Raw genomic sequence first — 16,496 nt, 5'->3', positions numbered from 1 at the left:
GCTCTGCATCTCTCAACATACCATGTATTGTTCAGAGACTTTATTTGAGCAACCTGTCGGTTGTTTCATATATTTTTATGTCATCCATTAACCTTCTTAGGGGATGGCTTCCGCAGTGTTCTAGCTCCGCTCAGTTTAGACGCTTCTCCCAGTTCGCTGCTTCACTATCGTGGGTTAAGGAACAGGTAGTGACCGGCCTTCTGCATTTCGCCTTAGGTTCCGCCCCTTTATGTGGAGGGCGGAGGGCTTTTGCAGGCACTGGAAGGGTTCAGCTGCAGTAGCGTTTTGGTAGGGATTCCCAATTCGTCGGTCACGACGTGACGTCGTAGTGACCGACTGAAAGGGAACGTCTCGGTTACGTATGTAACCCTCGTTCCCTGAAGGAAGGGAACGGAGACGTCACGTCCCGTCGCCACAGTTTGCTGTTCCATTGCTGTTCAGGCCGGGCACTGTTGCTCGGCTTCTCAGCAATAATATAGCTGATTTGGTATTATGCACCTGCGCCTTATATACGCACCTGGCGGGGCGGCGCCGGCATTATGCAAATACCTGCATGCCAAGTTCATTGGCGTTTTTGATAGTTCTCGAAGTAGATAGGTCACCCGCGAAGCGGTTCCCAATTCGTCGGTCACGACGTGACGTCTCCGTTCCCTTCCTTCAGGGAACGAGGGTTACATACGTAACCGAGACGTTTTTTAGTCTGTAACAGAAAAGACTAAAATGCATCAATTTGCCGGAAATAAAAAATCAATCCTTATTTAAAGTATAATATTTTTTGACCATTTGAAAAATTTAATTAAATATAATCAATAAATAATAATAAAAAACAAGCGGCTTATCAGCGTGATTGGGGTGTAATGTCTTTAAGTGACGGTGCAAAAAAAATCACTTTCTGAAAAAGTATTTTCTCTGGGGTCTTGCGCGCCCCCCCTGGTGTCGCTTCGAGCCCCCCCTGGGGGTCCCGCCGCACTATTTGAGAAGCACTGACATAGATGAAGATCAGATCACATTTTATGACAAATGTATTTAACTATGAAATTTCAAAAGGTTTACTCATACTTTTTCTTGCCACTGTAATCAAGTATCCGGGTCATGTGAATGATCATGTAATTAACCACACGTGCGGCACATTTTCAGAAGTTTTGAATTATAAACTCACACATCCACCGCAAATTTATCTTCATCTGAATGCATGAGTTTTATCTCGGAGGAGGCATGCAAATATATTTTAGAGACATCGTCATGAGAAACAATTACTGTTCGAATAGGGCTAAAGTTAAAAAAAAAATGTATATTTTAATGTAATGCATCGACAAAGTATACAATGTATTCACACGAGGAGCTTTGGATAAGTTTCTCGAGAAGTAAAATTGAAAGTGCCATCTCCTAAAATGACATTACAAGCTGTCTGAGTCACATGGGATGAAAGAGGTGAAATAAAGTGGGGCCAAATTAAAGGGAAATGGCGTGCAGCTAATGCTGTGCTGTGTATTGGCGTGGCCCTGCAGCTGTCCGAGAGCTTTTAATTAGCTTTAATAACCATTTCAATTCCATTAGCGAATGCATCATGCAACTCATTTTCAGATGTGTCTGCAGGAGCGCACGCTCAGCCCTCTGTTAATGCAATGCCACGCGGTGCCGGGGTTCTGCCCACCGCTGCACTCAGGAACTTATCAAAACATTTGGCACGCTCACACCAACCTTTTTCTTTTTTCCCGTTTGTCCTCCAGATGACCAATGTGACGGTGCCCTTCATGTTTAAATATGCGGTGGACAACCTGAACCAGATGTCGGGACACATGTTGAACCTGAGCGATGCGCCAAACACGGTGGCAACTATGGCAACGGCTATTTTGATTGGCTGTAAGTCCTGCCTGCTCCTGTCTTGGCAGGTGTTTGGCTTCATTTTGGAAAGTGTGCTGAATATTAAATGTCGGCTGACCTTTCCTGAAAAGTTTTGTGTCAATGTTGCTGTTGCAGTCATTATAATGGGTTCTGTCATGCGTGCATCTGCTCTTATAGGTGAGGTGTAAAGTTTCATGTTTAATTTGCTTATCTTATTGACAACACAAACCTGCTCCTGGCTAAACACAACACTATAACCTTGGGGGGAAATCTGTTCACGGTTGTTTCATGCTTGGTTTTTTAACAACTGCATTAGTGCATTAAAGGCACGAAATTATGTAATTTGGTTTTAGGACTTTGACGATTATGATGATTAACTTTGCAAGGTTTACCTGGTAGTAAATATTTTAAGTAAAGTAATTATTTAATTTATATATCTTTCAAAAACTGAAAATTCTTCATAAGAAATAAACACAATAAATTGTCATAACTGAAAATAAAAATGCAATCAAAATAAACTGACTATACCAGATCAGGCCTTAAATAGTAGCCAATCCTACTAAGGTCATATTACTGTAGTACTGGAGTGGCTGCAAAAAAGTCTATTCCTTACAGATCCTTAAGAAAGCATCATTCACTTCCCTAAATTTGGAATTGCTGTTTTGGAAATGTATGTTTTACCTGGCAGTTCATACTGCTTATCAAAGTTTTGCGGCATTTCTTTTGCAATATATTACGTTACACTGTCAGTTAAGAAGCGCCATTTGATACGGTCTCGTATATACAGCTGCAGCTCCCCCTTGTGTTTTTTACAGAGATATGTAATCATTGCGGTGATCTGAAATTATCATGATGAGGTCAAACAATCACGATGAGACTATTATTTAAACTTTTAAAAGTGTAAAAGCCACACTAGGCATGGGCGGGTATAAGATTCTGGTGGTATGATAACCTTTAGCCAAAATACTATGGTTTCACGGTGTTGCGGTATTCCCATTGCAACACTAAAATGTGTTATTTTCAAATGCCAGGTAAAAAAGCCTTTAAATTATATTTTGCTTTTTAAAATATATTATATTTTGGTAATGTATATTAAATGTAAACATTAAATCAATCACATGACTTAATGATTTAATGAATTTTGTATAAATACAACTCATATCTTAGAGACGGTATCACAGAACATTTTAGTGGTTTTGAAACCTTGACTGTTTAAAACCTCAGTATACCTTGAAACCGGCCCATGTTTAAGCCACGCACTACTACAGTTTTACTAATATAAACTTTGAGATTTTGTTATTTTAAACCTAAATAAATAGTTTGTGCAGGTTTTAAGTAATAAAACATCTGTAAATGTCAAAACATAAACAAACAAAACGAATTGAGTCTTCAGGGATGTGCTGTTGATGAAATTTTGCCACAGATTAATAAACTTATTTTAATCTTCAGCTTTAGACCTTGATGAGTATTAAAGGCGGAGTCCACGATGTTTGAAAATGAGACGGGCCGACTACCAAAACACACTTATAACCAATCAGCAGTAAGGGGCGTGTCTACTAACCAACATCGATGCCTGGGTTGCGTATGTGTGGGGCGGGTCTATCAAAAGAAGGTCCAGATTCTATTGGGGTAGGGGCATGTTTGTTTAGGTGATTTCAAATATCAACATTGGCTTTCAAACATCGTGGACTCCGCCTTTAACATTATTCATTATTAATAAAATAAATAAGCCATTATGATATAAAAGTGATATACATTTGTTGTTGTTACAGTAATAAAAACTTGGATTTCCCCCTTACTTTAAAATAGATGCATAGTTTGTGGTTCAATAATTCAAATAATTTGTTACATTTATATACTGCAGCACTCAAAACACATATACATATGAAAGGAGAATTCTTCCCAACAAACTCACTTATATTAAAGGAAATTAAACTTTTATTAACCACAATTTGCTCTTTTGTCATTGTCCTGTTAGGGTTGCCAGATCTGCGTAACAAAACCAGCCCAATGGCCATTCAATTAGTCCAAAAGCATCCCAATGACTATTTACAGCCCAAATACCAACAACTAATGAACCAAATCATTCAATTTCTAACCCGCAGAAAAACATTAACATGCAGAAACGCCCAATTTAGAACTCCCTCAAAAGGCAGAGGACCTGGCAACGCTGCCTTGCTTTTAACCAAGCTGGTTGCGCGGTGAGAATAAGGGTCTGATAAACGTGCAGCTCACATTGTGTAAAGAAAATCTGCCTGATTTTGAGCACACATCTCATGTGAATTTAATTATAAGCACACAGTCCGCGCTGTGTGAAGCAGACACGTGTCCGCGCTGTCCAACGTGGAGCGGGAGCATGTGATGTCACAGACCAACTAATCAATAATGAAATTTGTTGACAACCAATTTCATTATCGTTTTTTATTGACTTAATCGATTAGTTGTTGCAGCCCTAGCTGTATGTTAAGCATGTGACAGTGAGTTTAGACCCAAGTCCATTTTTAAATAAAGAGAAATGAAGCTAATGAGTAATGGTAACTAACCACTTAGCAGGTCATTGTGTCTTCGAGTGAAAATTAACTTTCTCCCATAACTGTATGTTTTAATGAGAGCCATTAGGTGCTGTGCACACATGTCATTAAATGTTTCTCCGAGCCGCTTCTTGTGTGAATGTGTGTGTGTGCGTGATGTATAAGCCACAGATTATCTTTGCACAGTTTGCATTAATTGAGTTTAAAGCTCTTATTTTGCCTCGGAGCGGATTGTGTATTTTAAATATGAACCGATATAATTGTGGGGTTTATTCTTGAAACTGGAGTTGAAATGTTGTGTTGCTGCCCTCAGTATATCATGCACCCTGTTTAGGGTAAGATTTTTGTCGTTTTGCGATAACAACTGGCCATTATATAAACATCTGAGCATGTGGGCATCATCATTACGACCATATGATCATAAACGCAGTCTATCCGGTGGCGGTGAGGTAACACAAAAGATTTATTTTTATTTTACAATGTAATGCAGCATTACATAAAGCCTGTCTGTAAACTTGTGTAATGGGGATTTGATAAATACAAACTTTGCAATATTAGATTTATTAGGCATACTGTGTGATGTTAACTAAACACACTTTTTTATATGCTCAGCCATGTTACTTATAAACAGAAGGTTTTTTAGCAATGTCACCCATCCTGATAAATAACACTGTGAACTATAGAGGTTAGATACATAAAGTCTACTGTACTTCCAAACAATCAGAGATGACATGTGAAATGACCATTGGAAATGTGAAGTAAGGTTGTTTATAGGGTTTTCTATTGCATTGTAGCAGCAAAATCTAACCACATCTCTGCACATTGACTGCAGGCATTATTTTAAGCAACAAACACTAACAAGGCTCCGGTTACCTGACATTGTTAATAATGGAAAGTGAGTCAGATACATTCACAGGTCAAGAGGATTGTAAAGTTCATCTATGTGTGATGGTATGTTAGCTGCTTTAATGAGCTTCAGGTACTCTTGAGTGAAGAGAAAGAGGACACAAAGACTGCATGAAATCCCATCCTATACAGCAAAAAAAATATTTTTAAATACATTTCAAAATATACAAAAAATGGCCAAAAAATATATGTACTGAAATATAATTTAAAAAATGAAATATGTTTACAAAATTTATTTTTCACCAATATAATTATTGCCCATGTTTTTGTATATTTTGAAATATATTTTAAAACATTTATATTCACGTCGCATTGGAAGAAAAACTTTGTAAGTAACAAACCTGTAAACATAACGGGTTTAAAAAAGATTCATATTAAATATATTTTCAACTGCAAAAATATTTTATACAAACTTTTATATTTTGGCCAGGAAACGTATATTTTTGCCATATATGTTGTAAAATTAGAAATGTATTTGTTGCTCCTGAAATACCTTTTGTAATACATGTTAATACGTATATGAAGGTTAAAACCAAATATATTTTCAAAATCAAAAATATATTTAATTAAGCTTTGCTTTCTACAAAATGTATTTAGCATATATTTAACACATATTTTTGGCCAAGAGCATTTATTTTTGCATTCATACTGTGGTGTATTTGTAAAACATTTTTAGCATAATTATCACGGTTAGAGTAGTGTGGAGTTCGCTTTAGTTTTGGGTATTTTGTGGTTTTGCATTAAAACACACACACACACACACACACACACACACACACACACACACACACACACACACACACACACACACACACACACACACACACACACAGCTGCAGAAAAAATTAAGTCAAGATTATTTTCATTTTTTGAAAACATACTATTTATAGGTACTGTATGTGTTTAAGTAAAATGACAATTTTTACTATAAATTGGGCTTTAGTGTTTTACATTGCTGTTGGGTGACTTAAAGGAATAGTCTAGTCATTTTCATATTAAAATATGTTATATCCTTAACTAAGAATTGTTGATACATCCCTCTATCATCTGTGTGCGTGCACGTAAGCGCTGGAGCGCGCTGCGACGCTTCGATAGCATTTAGCTTAGCCCAATTCATTCAATGGTACCATTTAGAGATAAAGTTAGAAGTGACCAAACACATCAACGTTTTTCCTATTTAAGACGAGTAGTTATACGAGCAAGTTTGGTGGTACAAAATAAAACATAGCGCTTTTCTAAGCGGATTTAAAAGAGGAACTATATTTTATGGCGTAATAGCACTTTTGGGAGTACTTGGACTCGCCTGAAAAGTCCGCTCCCCTTCTCACTCTCATAATGGGAGAGGGAGGGTGTTACTGCGCCGAGTCAAAGTACTCACAAAAGTGCTATTACGCCATAAAATATAGTTCCTCTTTTAAATCCGCTTAGAAAAGCGCTACGTTTTATTTTGTACCACCAAACTTGCTCGTATAACTACTCGTCTTAAATAGGAAAAACGTTGATGTGTTTGGTCACTTCTAACTTTATCTCTAAATGGTACCATTGAATTAATGGGGCTAAGTTAAATGCTATCGAAGCGTCGCAGCGCGCTCCAGCGCTTACGTGCACGCACACAGATGATAGAGGGATGTATCAACAGTTCTTAGTTAAGGTAATAACATATTTTAATATTGAAAATGAGTAGACTATTCCTTTAAGGTTTTTGCTTTTTCTGGAATTCAACAGACACTGGACAGAAATGGTTGTAATACATGTAAAAATGATGATTAAAGACAAAACTGGAGTGGTCTCTTAATTTTTTTTATATAAAATTGTCATGTTGTGTGTGTGGCTTACAGACGGCTTGTCTCGTGCCGGAGCAGCGCTCTTTAATGAGTTGAGGAACGCTGTCTTTGGAAAAGTGGCTCAGAGCTCCATCAGAAGGATCGCCAAGAACGTCTTTCTTCATCTTCATAACCTGGACCTGGGCTTTCACCTGAGCAGACAGACGGGAGCGTTGTCCAAAGCCATCGACCGCGGCACACGAGGGATCAGCTTCGTGCTCAGCGCTCTGGTCTTTAACTTGGGACCCACTTTCTTTGAGATGTTTCTGGTCAGCAGCATTCTGGTGAGTCCTGATTGACTTCATACATAAACGTCTTACATAAAGTGCTCATTTCACATTTTCTTTAGATGGAGATGTCACTCACTGGCAGTGGTGTTTGTTGTTTCTTTTCAGTATTATAAATGTGGTGGTCAGTTTGCTATGGTCACTTTGGGAACCCTGTCAGCGTACACTGCGTTCACCGTCGCTGTTACACAGTGGAGGTACAGTACTACATTACAATAGGTGTTTGTTTTAAAAATATGTACAGGTGTCATTACTAATCAATCTATGTGTGATCAGGACGCGGTTCAGGATAGAGATGAATAAAGCAGATAATGAAGCCGGAAACGCTGCGATCGACTCTCTACTCAATTATGAAACTGTTAAGGTGAGTCATGCTACATGTATAATGTACAGTAAAGTCATTCCACGAGTTATCAATTAAGAGAAAATGCTTCCCTGTCAAAGATGAGTTTTTACGTCAATCCATATTTCTGCTATTATCCACTAGGTGACGCTCTTACCCAACTTATAAAACACTATAGCATAAACGGATCCAAAAACAGTAAAAACTTTTTGTATATTTTGATTATCGCTCTGATCTCTAACAAAAGTCATTTACAAAATGCAATTATCTCAGCTTTTTGTTCAAAAATTTGAAATTGAACTAATGAAGATAGGATGAACCAGTTTTTGGGGAGGGTCTATTGTTTCATTTGATATATTTACATATTCAAAAAAGAAACATTTCTGAAAGGCATTAAACTTTTATGAAAATCATAAAATGATTAAATGAGAATCATTTCATAAAATCATAAAATTGTATGCAGTCTACAGTCACATTTATTTATTTATTTATTTATTTTGCAGACATTTAATCGACAGCAACTTACAAAATAAGACAGCATTTGACATTTTGTAAAAGAAGCCAACAATACACATAATCAAAACTATTTTTAGTAGGGTTTACAAGTAGGAATTGAGATGTAAACAAGCTGCAACTTAACCTACTGCAACTTGCCTACTACCAAGAGAGTATAGTTAGTTAGGTACAGGGTTAATTGACAATTTTTCCACCTTTTCATGTTTTGTATAGAAATCTGGCATATCTATTAGGTCAGTGGTTCCCAAACTTTTTCAGCGTGCGGCCCCCCTTATGTAAGGTACATTCCTTCGCGGCCCCCCAAAGAAAAAATCTGACAAAAAAACTCTACAAAAACTCAAAAAGTTAATAAAAAAAAAGTTAATTATACAAAAAAGTATAGCTGTTGGGTAGTAGCCTTATTTTTTTTTGATTGAATTACACAGAATTCATGATAAATTAATGTATTTCATTAAATGTCATAAAACTGGGGCCCCCCTGGCACCATCTCGCGGTAAACCACTGTATTAGGTCACATTCTATCAATTTTTTTAGATGCATGTATATGTATGTGTGTGGGTGGGGCTTTATCAGTGTGATGTCACATTAACAAAAGTGTCAAAACAGCATGTCTAATGAAACTGCTTTAGTTTAATGGGGATTAAAGAAGGAGTGGGTGGATTTTTTTTCATTGTAGGGTGGTTGTGTTCACACACTGCCAGCACACATTTATGTCCAAACACCTTGTAAAAGTGGATTTTGCATAATATGAGCTCTTTAAAGGTTGCAATCTTATATCCTAACAAGCTATTGTGCTCTGCCCTTATATCTTCAGTCTTAAGAGATATATTTTGTGCAGGGCTTTAGTCCCCGTCACTGATGTCAATGCAGCTGGATTAAGTGCGCATACATAATGAGATCTCTACCCACTCCAAATCCGTTAGAGATACCCCCGTATCTCTCCGGTTCCCTGTAAACACACAGCATTTCACTTCCTCTGATCATTGCCATTGTTAAGTTTGATGCTATTTCATATTAAAAAAAATTTAAGATTTAGCCATAATTGAGAGATGTTTTCAGTTTCAATTTCTCTATAGGGCAAAATCTGGGTCAAATCTGTACCACAGACACATAATGCATAAATAAATCAAAATGTGACATGAGGAGTGTGCTAAATATATCGTCAGCAAACACTACTGCACTGTCCCACGTATAACAAGTGACCATACTGTCCAAACAAGTGCATTTCTATGGTAATAGTAACATAACTTTACAATTTATGTTCATATTTCTCTTTTTCTCTGGTTCTTTTGAGACGACTAGTGCATTTTCAATTCAAGTCCTTTAGTTTTCACATGGGTTTTCTGTTTCAGTATTTTAACAATGAGAAGTATGAAGCAGAACGGTATGATAGTTATCTGAAGGTGTACGAGTCGTCCTCTCTGAAGACGACGTCGACGTTGGCCATGCTTAACTTCGGTCAGAGTGCCATATTCAGTGTCGGTCTCACCGCTATCATGGTGCTCGCCAGCAAAGGCATAATGGCAGGTGAAAATCAGTGACGTGTGATGTTTTCATCATGCATCTTCATTTTATATTTTATACTATTTTGTTATTTATTTAGTAAGTATGCGATTATTTTCTTATTGATTAACACGCTCTTGTATGTTTTTCTGTAGGGACGATGACAGTAGGAGATCTGGTGATGGTGAACGGCTTGCTCTTCCAGCTCTCTCTACCGCTCAATTTTTTGGGCACAGTGTACAGAGAGACGAGACAAGCTCTCATAGACATGAACACACTCTTCACGCTGCTCCGTGTTGACACTAAGATAAAGGTCTGCTATACCTTCACCGCAGTCGCTTGTGTTGCTTTATTTAGCCTGCAAAATTACAAATTATATACAGACTGAATGTGAATTGAGAGTCGGCTTTGTTTGATTTGAGCGAGCTTTTTATTAAACTACCAAGAGCTTCCTTTTTCCATTATTACAGATTGACGCATTAAAGTGTGTGGTAGTATTTGTTTCAATTCAGACAACATTTGAGTGTTTTCTGTCTTTCATGGCGTCAGTGGGGGATGGATGATGATGAATCTCATTCTTGCTTTGGCTAATTTCATATGCGGCCTGTAATTACCGTGAATAAAATCTGTGCGATTGTTCGCAGTGATCAGTAATGGTTTTCACCGCATGACAGCACTGCCCATCAAGCCATTATCACAAGACTCTCTAATAACGCGTCTGTCTGTCTGTGTGTGTATGTGAATCAATGTAAACTTGCAGAGTGCCATTCGGTTACCATTGCCATTACAACAGTTACCATTAAAAAAAAATGTTTAGAAAACCTAAAAAAAATGTCTGCTCAAAATGAATGAATGAAGTGTGATTTAGATATTTCCCGCTATTAAATGTGTTTTTAAGCCTTTTTTTTGTCTTTTGAAGGAGAAAGAAATGGCCCCGCCTCTGCTCGTAGCCCCTCAGGAAGCCACTATCAGATTTGAGGATGTGTATTTTGAGTATTTGGAGGGGCAAAAGGTGCTTAACGGAGTTTCCTTTGAAGTACCTGCTGGGAAAAAAGTGGCGATTGTTGGTGGCAGTGGATCCGGGTTAGTTTAATGAAGGATTACACAGTTACATACTGTACTAACCCATAGTTTTATATCACAATGCTGACATTGAATGAATGTTTTTTCTAGGAAGAGCACAATTGTTCGTTTGCTCTTTCGTTTTTACGAGCCACAGCGAGGAAACATCTACATTGCAGGCCAAAACATTCGTGATGTTGGATTGGATAGCTTGAGAAAAGCTGTGGGTGTTGTACCGCAGGTGAGAGTTTTATCCCGTCTCTAAATAAACACAGAGAACATGTTAAATGTAAAAAAAATAGTTACATATCTAGTACAAAATTACAATCATCTACATGAATCATCTTAAAAATATGCTAGCGATGCACCGGTACAACATTTCTGTTCTGATTCGATAATCAATAACTTAGAATGACATTTTCCGATAGCAGTAGATACCTATAGGTTTGAATTTTTTTTATATGTATAGAAACTGCATATCTGTTGTCATTGGCACCCAACTCATGTTCTGCTGTGTTTTGATTGTCAGGATATAATCTGCCCTAAAATCATTGGCTGTTTTTAAACAATCTGCCGATGTCCAGTAGTGGGATAAATGCTTTTATCTACCGATAGCGGTTATAGGTCATATGCGCCATTGCAGAAAAAAACTTTGTGGTGACGATGCAACAAACAATATTTGTTCTGAAAAAAGGCAAGGAAATACCTCTGTATCACTGCCACAAGTGTTTTAAAGGTTTCAGGCCATATTTTAACGATCTAAGCGCATGGTCTAAAGCGCACGGTCTTAATCTGCGTGTCCGAACCCACTTTTGCTAATTTAACGACAGGAAAAATAGTTATGCACCATGCACATGGCCTAAAAGGGTTGTTCCTATTCTCCTTATGAGTAATGGGTGTATTTTGGGCTAGAGCTGTAATCGGGCCTTAAAAGTTAGGCCCAAAATGACCGAAGCCCGACAGAATTCGTCTCGAACCCGAAAGTACATTTTGATTGACAGCTTTTTAAAAACCAGAACTCGTTTACAGCCCGACATTTAAATGTGCGCACGTACACAGCTTTTGTCGAGAATGAGTAATTTACACAGGTTTAAACATTATTTATTTATGACTAACTAGGCTACGCAACTTGGAAGTTAAAACAAAGAAATAAAATAAGTAATCTGTAACATCGTAACATCTTACTCTAAATAGGCCTATGCAATACACTATAAATAGGCCAACATGCCAATAAAAATAATTATTTCTTAACAAATTAAATAAAGATAATACATTCTGAATTAAGATGGGTATTTGGCAATAATGAAATTAAGATGAAGGCTCGGCGGGATTTGCTTCGCCACTTCTCTCCTTTAATGCCAACATTAGTCTATATCCTCTGTCTAAATTATGGATTTAAGACTCAATTAATATTTAGTTATACATTGAAAAACCTTTACTCACCAAGATTAGGCTACATGTTTTTGTTGAGGAAAATTATTAAATCCACTGTAAAAGCAAGTTGCACCTGGCGCCATGCCTAATCCCTATTTAGAAAGCGGAATTTGGAGACTGAAAAACTAAGCGGAGGAAGAAGACCCCCAGTTTAAGATTAATGTAAAAAAAAATGTGTTGCTTTTATTTGTATTGAAATAATTTTTTTTTATTAAAACCTTTGTCATAAAAAAAGGCTTTTATTTTGCTGTAAATGTATTGATATCCTACATAATCATTGTAATCTCATAAAATAATTTGCAAATATGCAAGAAAAGGTTTGTGCTCTAAAAATACAAAGAAGAGATAAAGAATTTACAAACGTGCGGAGAGCTGAAGCGTTTCAGCACTCGGACAGCGTCATGTTTTTTTAAAAAGCATTACTTAAAAATGTTTCTCATCTCACCATATCCACAGGTACAGAGTCACCATATACAATAAATCCGTGAGGTAGCATTTAAAAACAGATGCATTTGTTTAAAGCAAAGCATTTATTTACTTACCATGCTGCAGGTGAAGCAGCTCTTTTTGTCTTCTAACGTCTCATAATCAGTCCTCATTTATGTCCAAGAGACTCAATAATAATCTTTTACATTTCAATCCTTTAATCTTTCATATTTAAAAATGTTTTTGTGCTGCTGCGCATCCATGTGAGTGATAAGCAAACGCGCGTTGTCTCTCGTTTAAAGGCGAATATTACTAATGCGCTCTTTAAATAACAAAAACAACATTGCGCCATTGACTTTAGTCTTTAGAGCAGGTTTTTGTTGGTCAATGGCGTAGTCTATTTTAGTTGCCTCAAAATAGCAATGCGCCAACAATGCGCCTGAACACACCTTGTTTTCAGACCAGAACGCCCATGGGCACAACATTGGGCGAAAATGCATTTGCTATTTAAATAACGCGGCGCTAAACGTGAAAATGATAATTGCGCCGGGTCGCACATTGCGCCAGGTGTCCGGGAGCCCTTCAAGTTTTTAAAATTTTAAGGTTGGCCACTTAAAGTGTAAAAGCACAGGTGCCATTTATTTGAACTCTTTTTATTTATCAATGTTAACATTCTGTAGTTTATGTTTAACAGCTAACAGATTTTAAGTTACTCATCTTAAAGGGTCTAAAATAAGTAAAAGAGACTTTACGTCCAGACTTTAAGACCAGCACTTTATTATAACTGATCGTCATGTGTAGCACTTTTTTTTCTTGAGTGCAATAAATGTTTTTGTAAAAAAAAGAGAGAGAATTGTGTGAGAGGATTGTGATCTTATTTCCCATAGGGCACGAATTTTGCAGCCCAAACTCATAAAGTACACAAGCAAAAACATTACAACATGCTAAAAATCATTTTGATCACTTTAGCAATCAGATAGCAACAGCCTGACAACTACACACAAACTCACTAGCATTGTGGTGGGTTTGTTTAAAACTTAAATGTTCTTCATAAAAGGTCAAAAGCTAGTTTAATGTCTGTCTTTTATAAACCAGCAGTAGGTACCATGGGAACAGTGATCACGCTAAATTTGAGAGACTATGCAAAACTAAAATGAATTAAACATTAGATGATCTCTTTAAATAGAATCTGGTTACAAACCATGTACGTATAATTTCTTGTCTTTTCAGGATCCCGTGCTTTTCCACAATACCATATTTTACAATCTGCAATATGGCAACATCAATGCCACAGCAGAAGATGTGTACAACGTGGCCAGACTTGCAGGAATCCACGATGCCATTCTCAAAATGCCTAATGGGTATGACACACAGGTGGGAGAGCGAGGCTTGAAGCTGTCAGGTACATATGTGACATGATGTCTTGTTTTGATTAAAGAGTATCAGTGAAGCGGTGATGATCTGATGAACACGCTGTGTCTTTATAACAGGTGGAGAGAAGCAGCGCGTGGCTATAGCACGGGCCATCTTAAAAAACCCTCCCATTCTGCTTTATGATGAAGCCACGTCTTCACTAGACTCCATCACTGAGGAGGTGACTCTTGCATATCTATAATAATCTCTCTAGCTTATTCTGACCAACAAATGGCACAAGAATGAACTTTTTGTCATTTAATTGCTCACACAAGATGTTTTTATGAAATCCGAGAGCTCTCAGAGCCCCCATAGACAGCAATGCAGCTCAAAACTTTCAAGGCTCAAAAAGGACATTGTTAAAGGAAAACACCACCATTTTTTAATATTTTACTATGTTTTATACAATTTATACATACCTATCTTTTTTCAATGCGTGCACTTTTAATCTTTGTACAGCGCGTCATGAATGTGTTAGCATTTAGCCTAGCCCCATTCATTCCTATGGCTCCAAACAGGGATCAATTTAGAAGCCACCAAACACTTGCATGTTTTCCCTATTTAAAGACTGTTACATGAGTAGCTACACGAGTAAGTATGGTGGCACAAAATACATTTTTTTCAAGAAGCGCTGTACAAAGATTAAAAGTGCCGCATTGAAAAAAGATAGGTGTATATTAATTAATCTAAGTTGAGGTAAAAACATAGTAAAATATTGAAAAATATTGTGGTGTTTTCCTTTAAAATAGGATTGAGAATTAAGATATTAATATTTTATGTGTGGCATCAATGCATTGTATTTTATCCCATCTCTAAATAAACACAGTGAAAATGTTAAATGTAAAAAAATAGTGATTTTACATCATGGTTATAGTGACCAAAATCATCATGATTATGTACCCTGACACCTGGAAGTTGCATAAAGCCAGCAAATCAGATACGAGCTTAGCAGTTGGAGAAAGCTCTTGGCATGTTTGTGTGCATTAGGCGGACAGACAGTGTGATTTATACACTCACCTAAAGGATTATTAAGAACACCTGTTTAATTTCTCATAAATGCAATGGTGTAATGGTGTGGGGGATGATTTCTTGGCACATTTTAGGCCCCTTAGTGCCAATTGGGCATCGTTTAAATGCCATGGTCTACCTGATCATTGTTTCTGACCATGTCCATCCCTTTATGACCACCATGTACTCATCCTCTGATGGCTACTTCCAGCAGGATAATGCACCATGTCACAAAGCTCGAATCATTTCAAATTGGTCTCTTGAGTTCACTGTACTAAAATTGCCCCCAAAGTCACCAGATCTCAACCCAATAGAGCATCTTTGGGATGTGATGGAACGGGAGCTTCGTGCCCTGGATGTGCATCCCACAAATCTCCATCAACTGCAAGATGCTATCTTATCAATATGGGCCAACATTCCTAAAGAATGCTTTCAGCACCTTGTTGAATCAATGCCACGTAGAATTAAGACAGTTCTGAAGGTGAAAGGGGGTCAAACACAGTATTTGTATGATGTTCCTAATAATCCTTTAGGTGAGTGTAAAACTTAAATGTATTTGGCTTGTTAGTCTTTGAATCATTTAACATTGAAGAACTATCCAGCATGCATCTCTGAGGTGAATTCCTCTGAGTCTGTAATGTAGGTTTCTATTAATATTGAGAGTACGTTTTTTCTTATATTTACACAAAGTCTTTTCATTTTCATGAGAACAAGGCTTTATACTTCATTAAAGGGAAGGTGGTGTTTGCTCTTTCGGCTTTCCTCTGTGTTTTAATGCATCTTATTGTGTCAAAAGGGTCTTCATATAAATCCTGTCAGTCACATCAGCCCTTGTTATTTCAGGGAAACCATCACTGTTGCGAGGCAGAAGGATGCTTTTATGAAAAAAAGACATTATCAAAGCTTTTTTAATCCGGAGTACCCATTCAGTGGAATAAAGATGATAAAGAGACAGCACTTCAAACACAATGTGATTTTATGCTTATTTTCTTTGCAGAACATTCTGAGTTCAATGAAGGAGATGGTGAAGGACAGAACATCTGTGTTTATCGCTCACCGGCTGTCCACCATCGTGGATGCAGATGAGATTGTTGTATTAAATCAGGTAAGCCTGCCTACAGCTGGTAAAACATCCAGAAATCAGATTTAGGAGTCATCTTATACACATCTCTGCTCCCATAGTCTAATAAACCCATTTGGTAGCCAACTTCTCCCTGTTTGTCCAACACATTGCAGATTGATGTAAAATTGGCACAGACCCTTGCCGTGATTTTTACTTCGGCCTGTTTGTCATTATAGTTTTAAAGTCGTTATTGTGTGATGTAATGGTATGTGAGCAGTGTCACATTGACCACATTTCAGGGTTCCCACGGGTCCTTGAAAGTTTGCAAATCTGGGG

At 37.3% G+C, this 16,496-nt stretch overlaps 1 protein-coding gene across 1 annotated transcript in view; it reads left to right on the top strand.

The window, feature by feature from the left end:
• The window catches only part of abcb7 (ATP-binding cassette, sub-family B (MDR/TAP), member 7), a 43,227-nt gene that overhangs the window by 16,913 nt on the left and 9,818 nt on the right, over positions 1-16,496 (top strand). Inside the window, exons 5-15 of the mRNA XM_055178227.2 lie at positions 1,731-1,863; positions 7,121-7,389; positions 7,501-7,589; positions 7,669-7,756; positions 9,604-9,778; positions 9,910-10,067; positions 10,674-10,837; positions 10,928-11,057; positions 13,907-14,078; positions 14,167-14,270; positions 16,095-16,202. Coding sequence (XP_055034202.2) covers positions 1,731-1,863; positions 7,121-7,389; positions 7,501-7,589; positions 7,669-7,756; positions 9,604-9,778; positions 9,910-10,067; positions 10,674-10,837; positions 10,928-11,057; positions 13,907-14,078; positions 14,167-14,270; positions 16,095-16,202 — 1,590 coding nt within the window. The remainder of the gene's footprint in view (positions 1-1,730; positions 1,864-7,120; positions 7,390-7,500; positions 7,590-7,668; positions 7,757-9,603; positions 9,779-9,909; positions 10,068-10,673; positions 10,838-10,927; positions 11,058-13,906; positions 14,079-14,166; positions 14,271-16,094; positions 16,203-16,496) is intronic.

Source organism: Misgurnus anguillicaudatus, chromosome 16 (genome assembly GCF_027580225.2).
Source record: "Misgurnus anguillicaudatus chromosome 16, ASM2758022v2, whole genome shotgun sequence".
NCBI classification, from domain to species: domain Eukaryota; kingdom Metazoa; phylum Chordata; class Actinopteri; order Cypriniformes; family Cobitidae; genus Misgurnus; species Misgurnus anguillicaudatus.
This window is presented reverse-complemented; position numbering and strand designations above follow the sequence as displayed.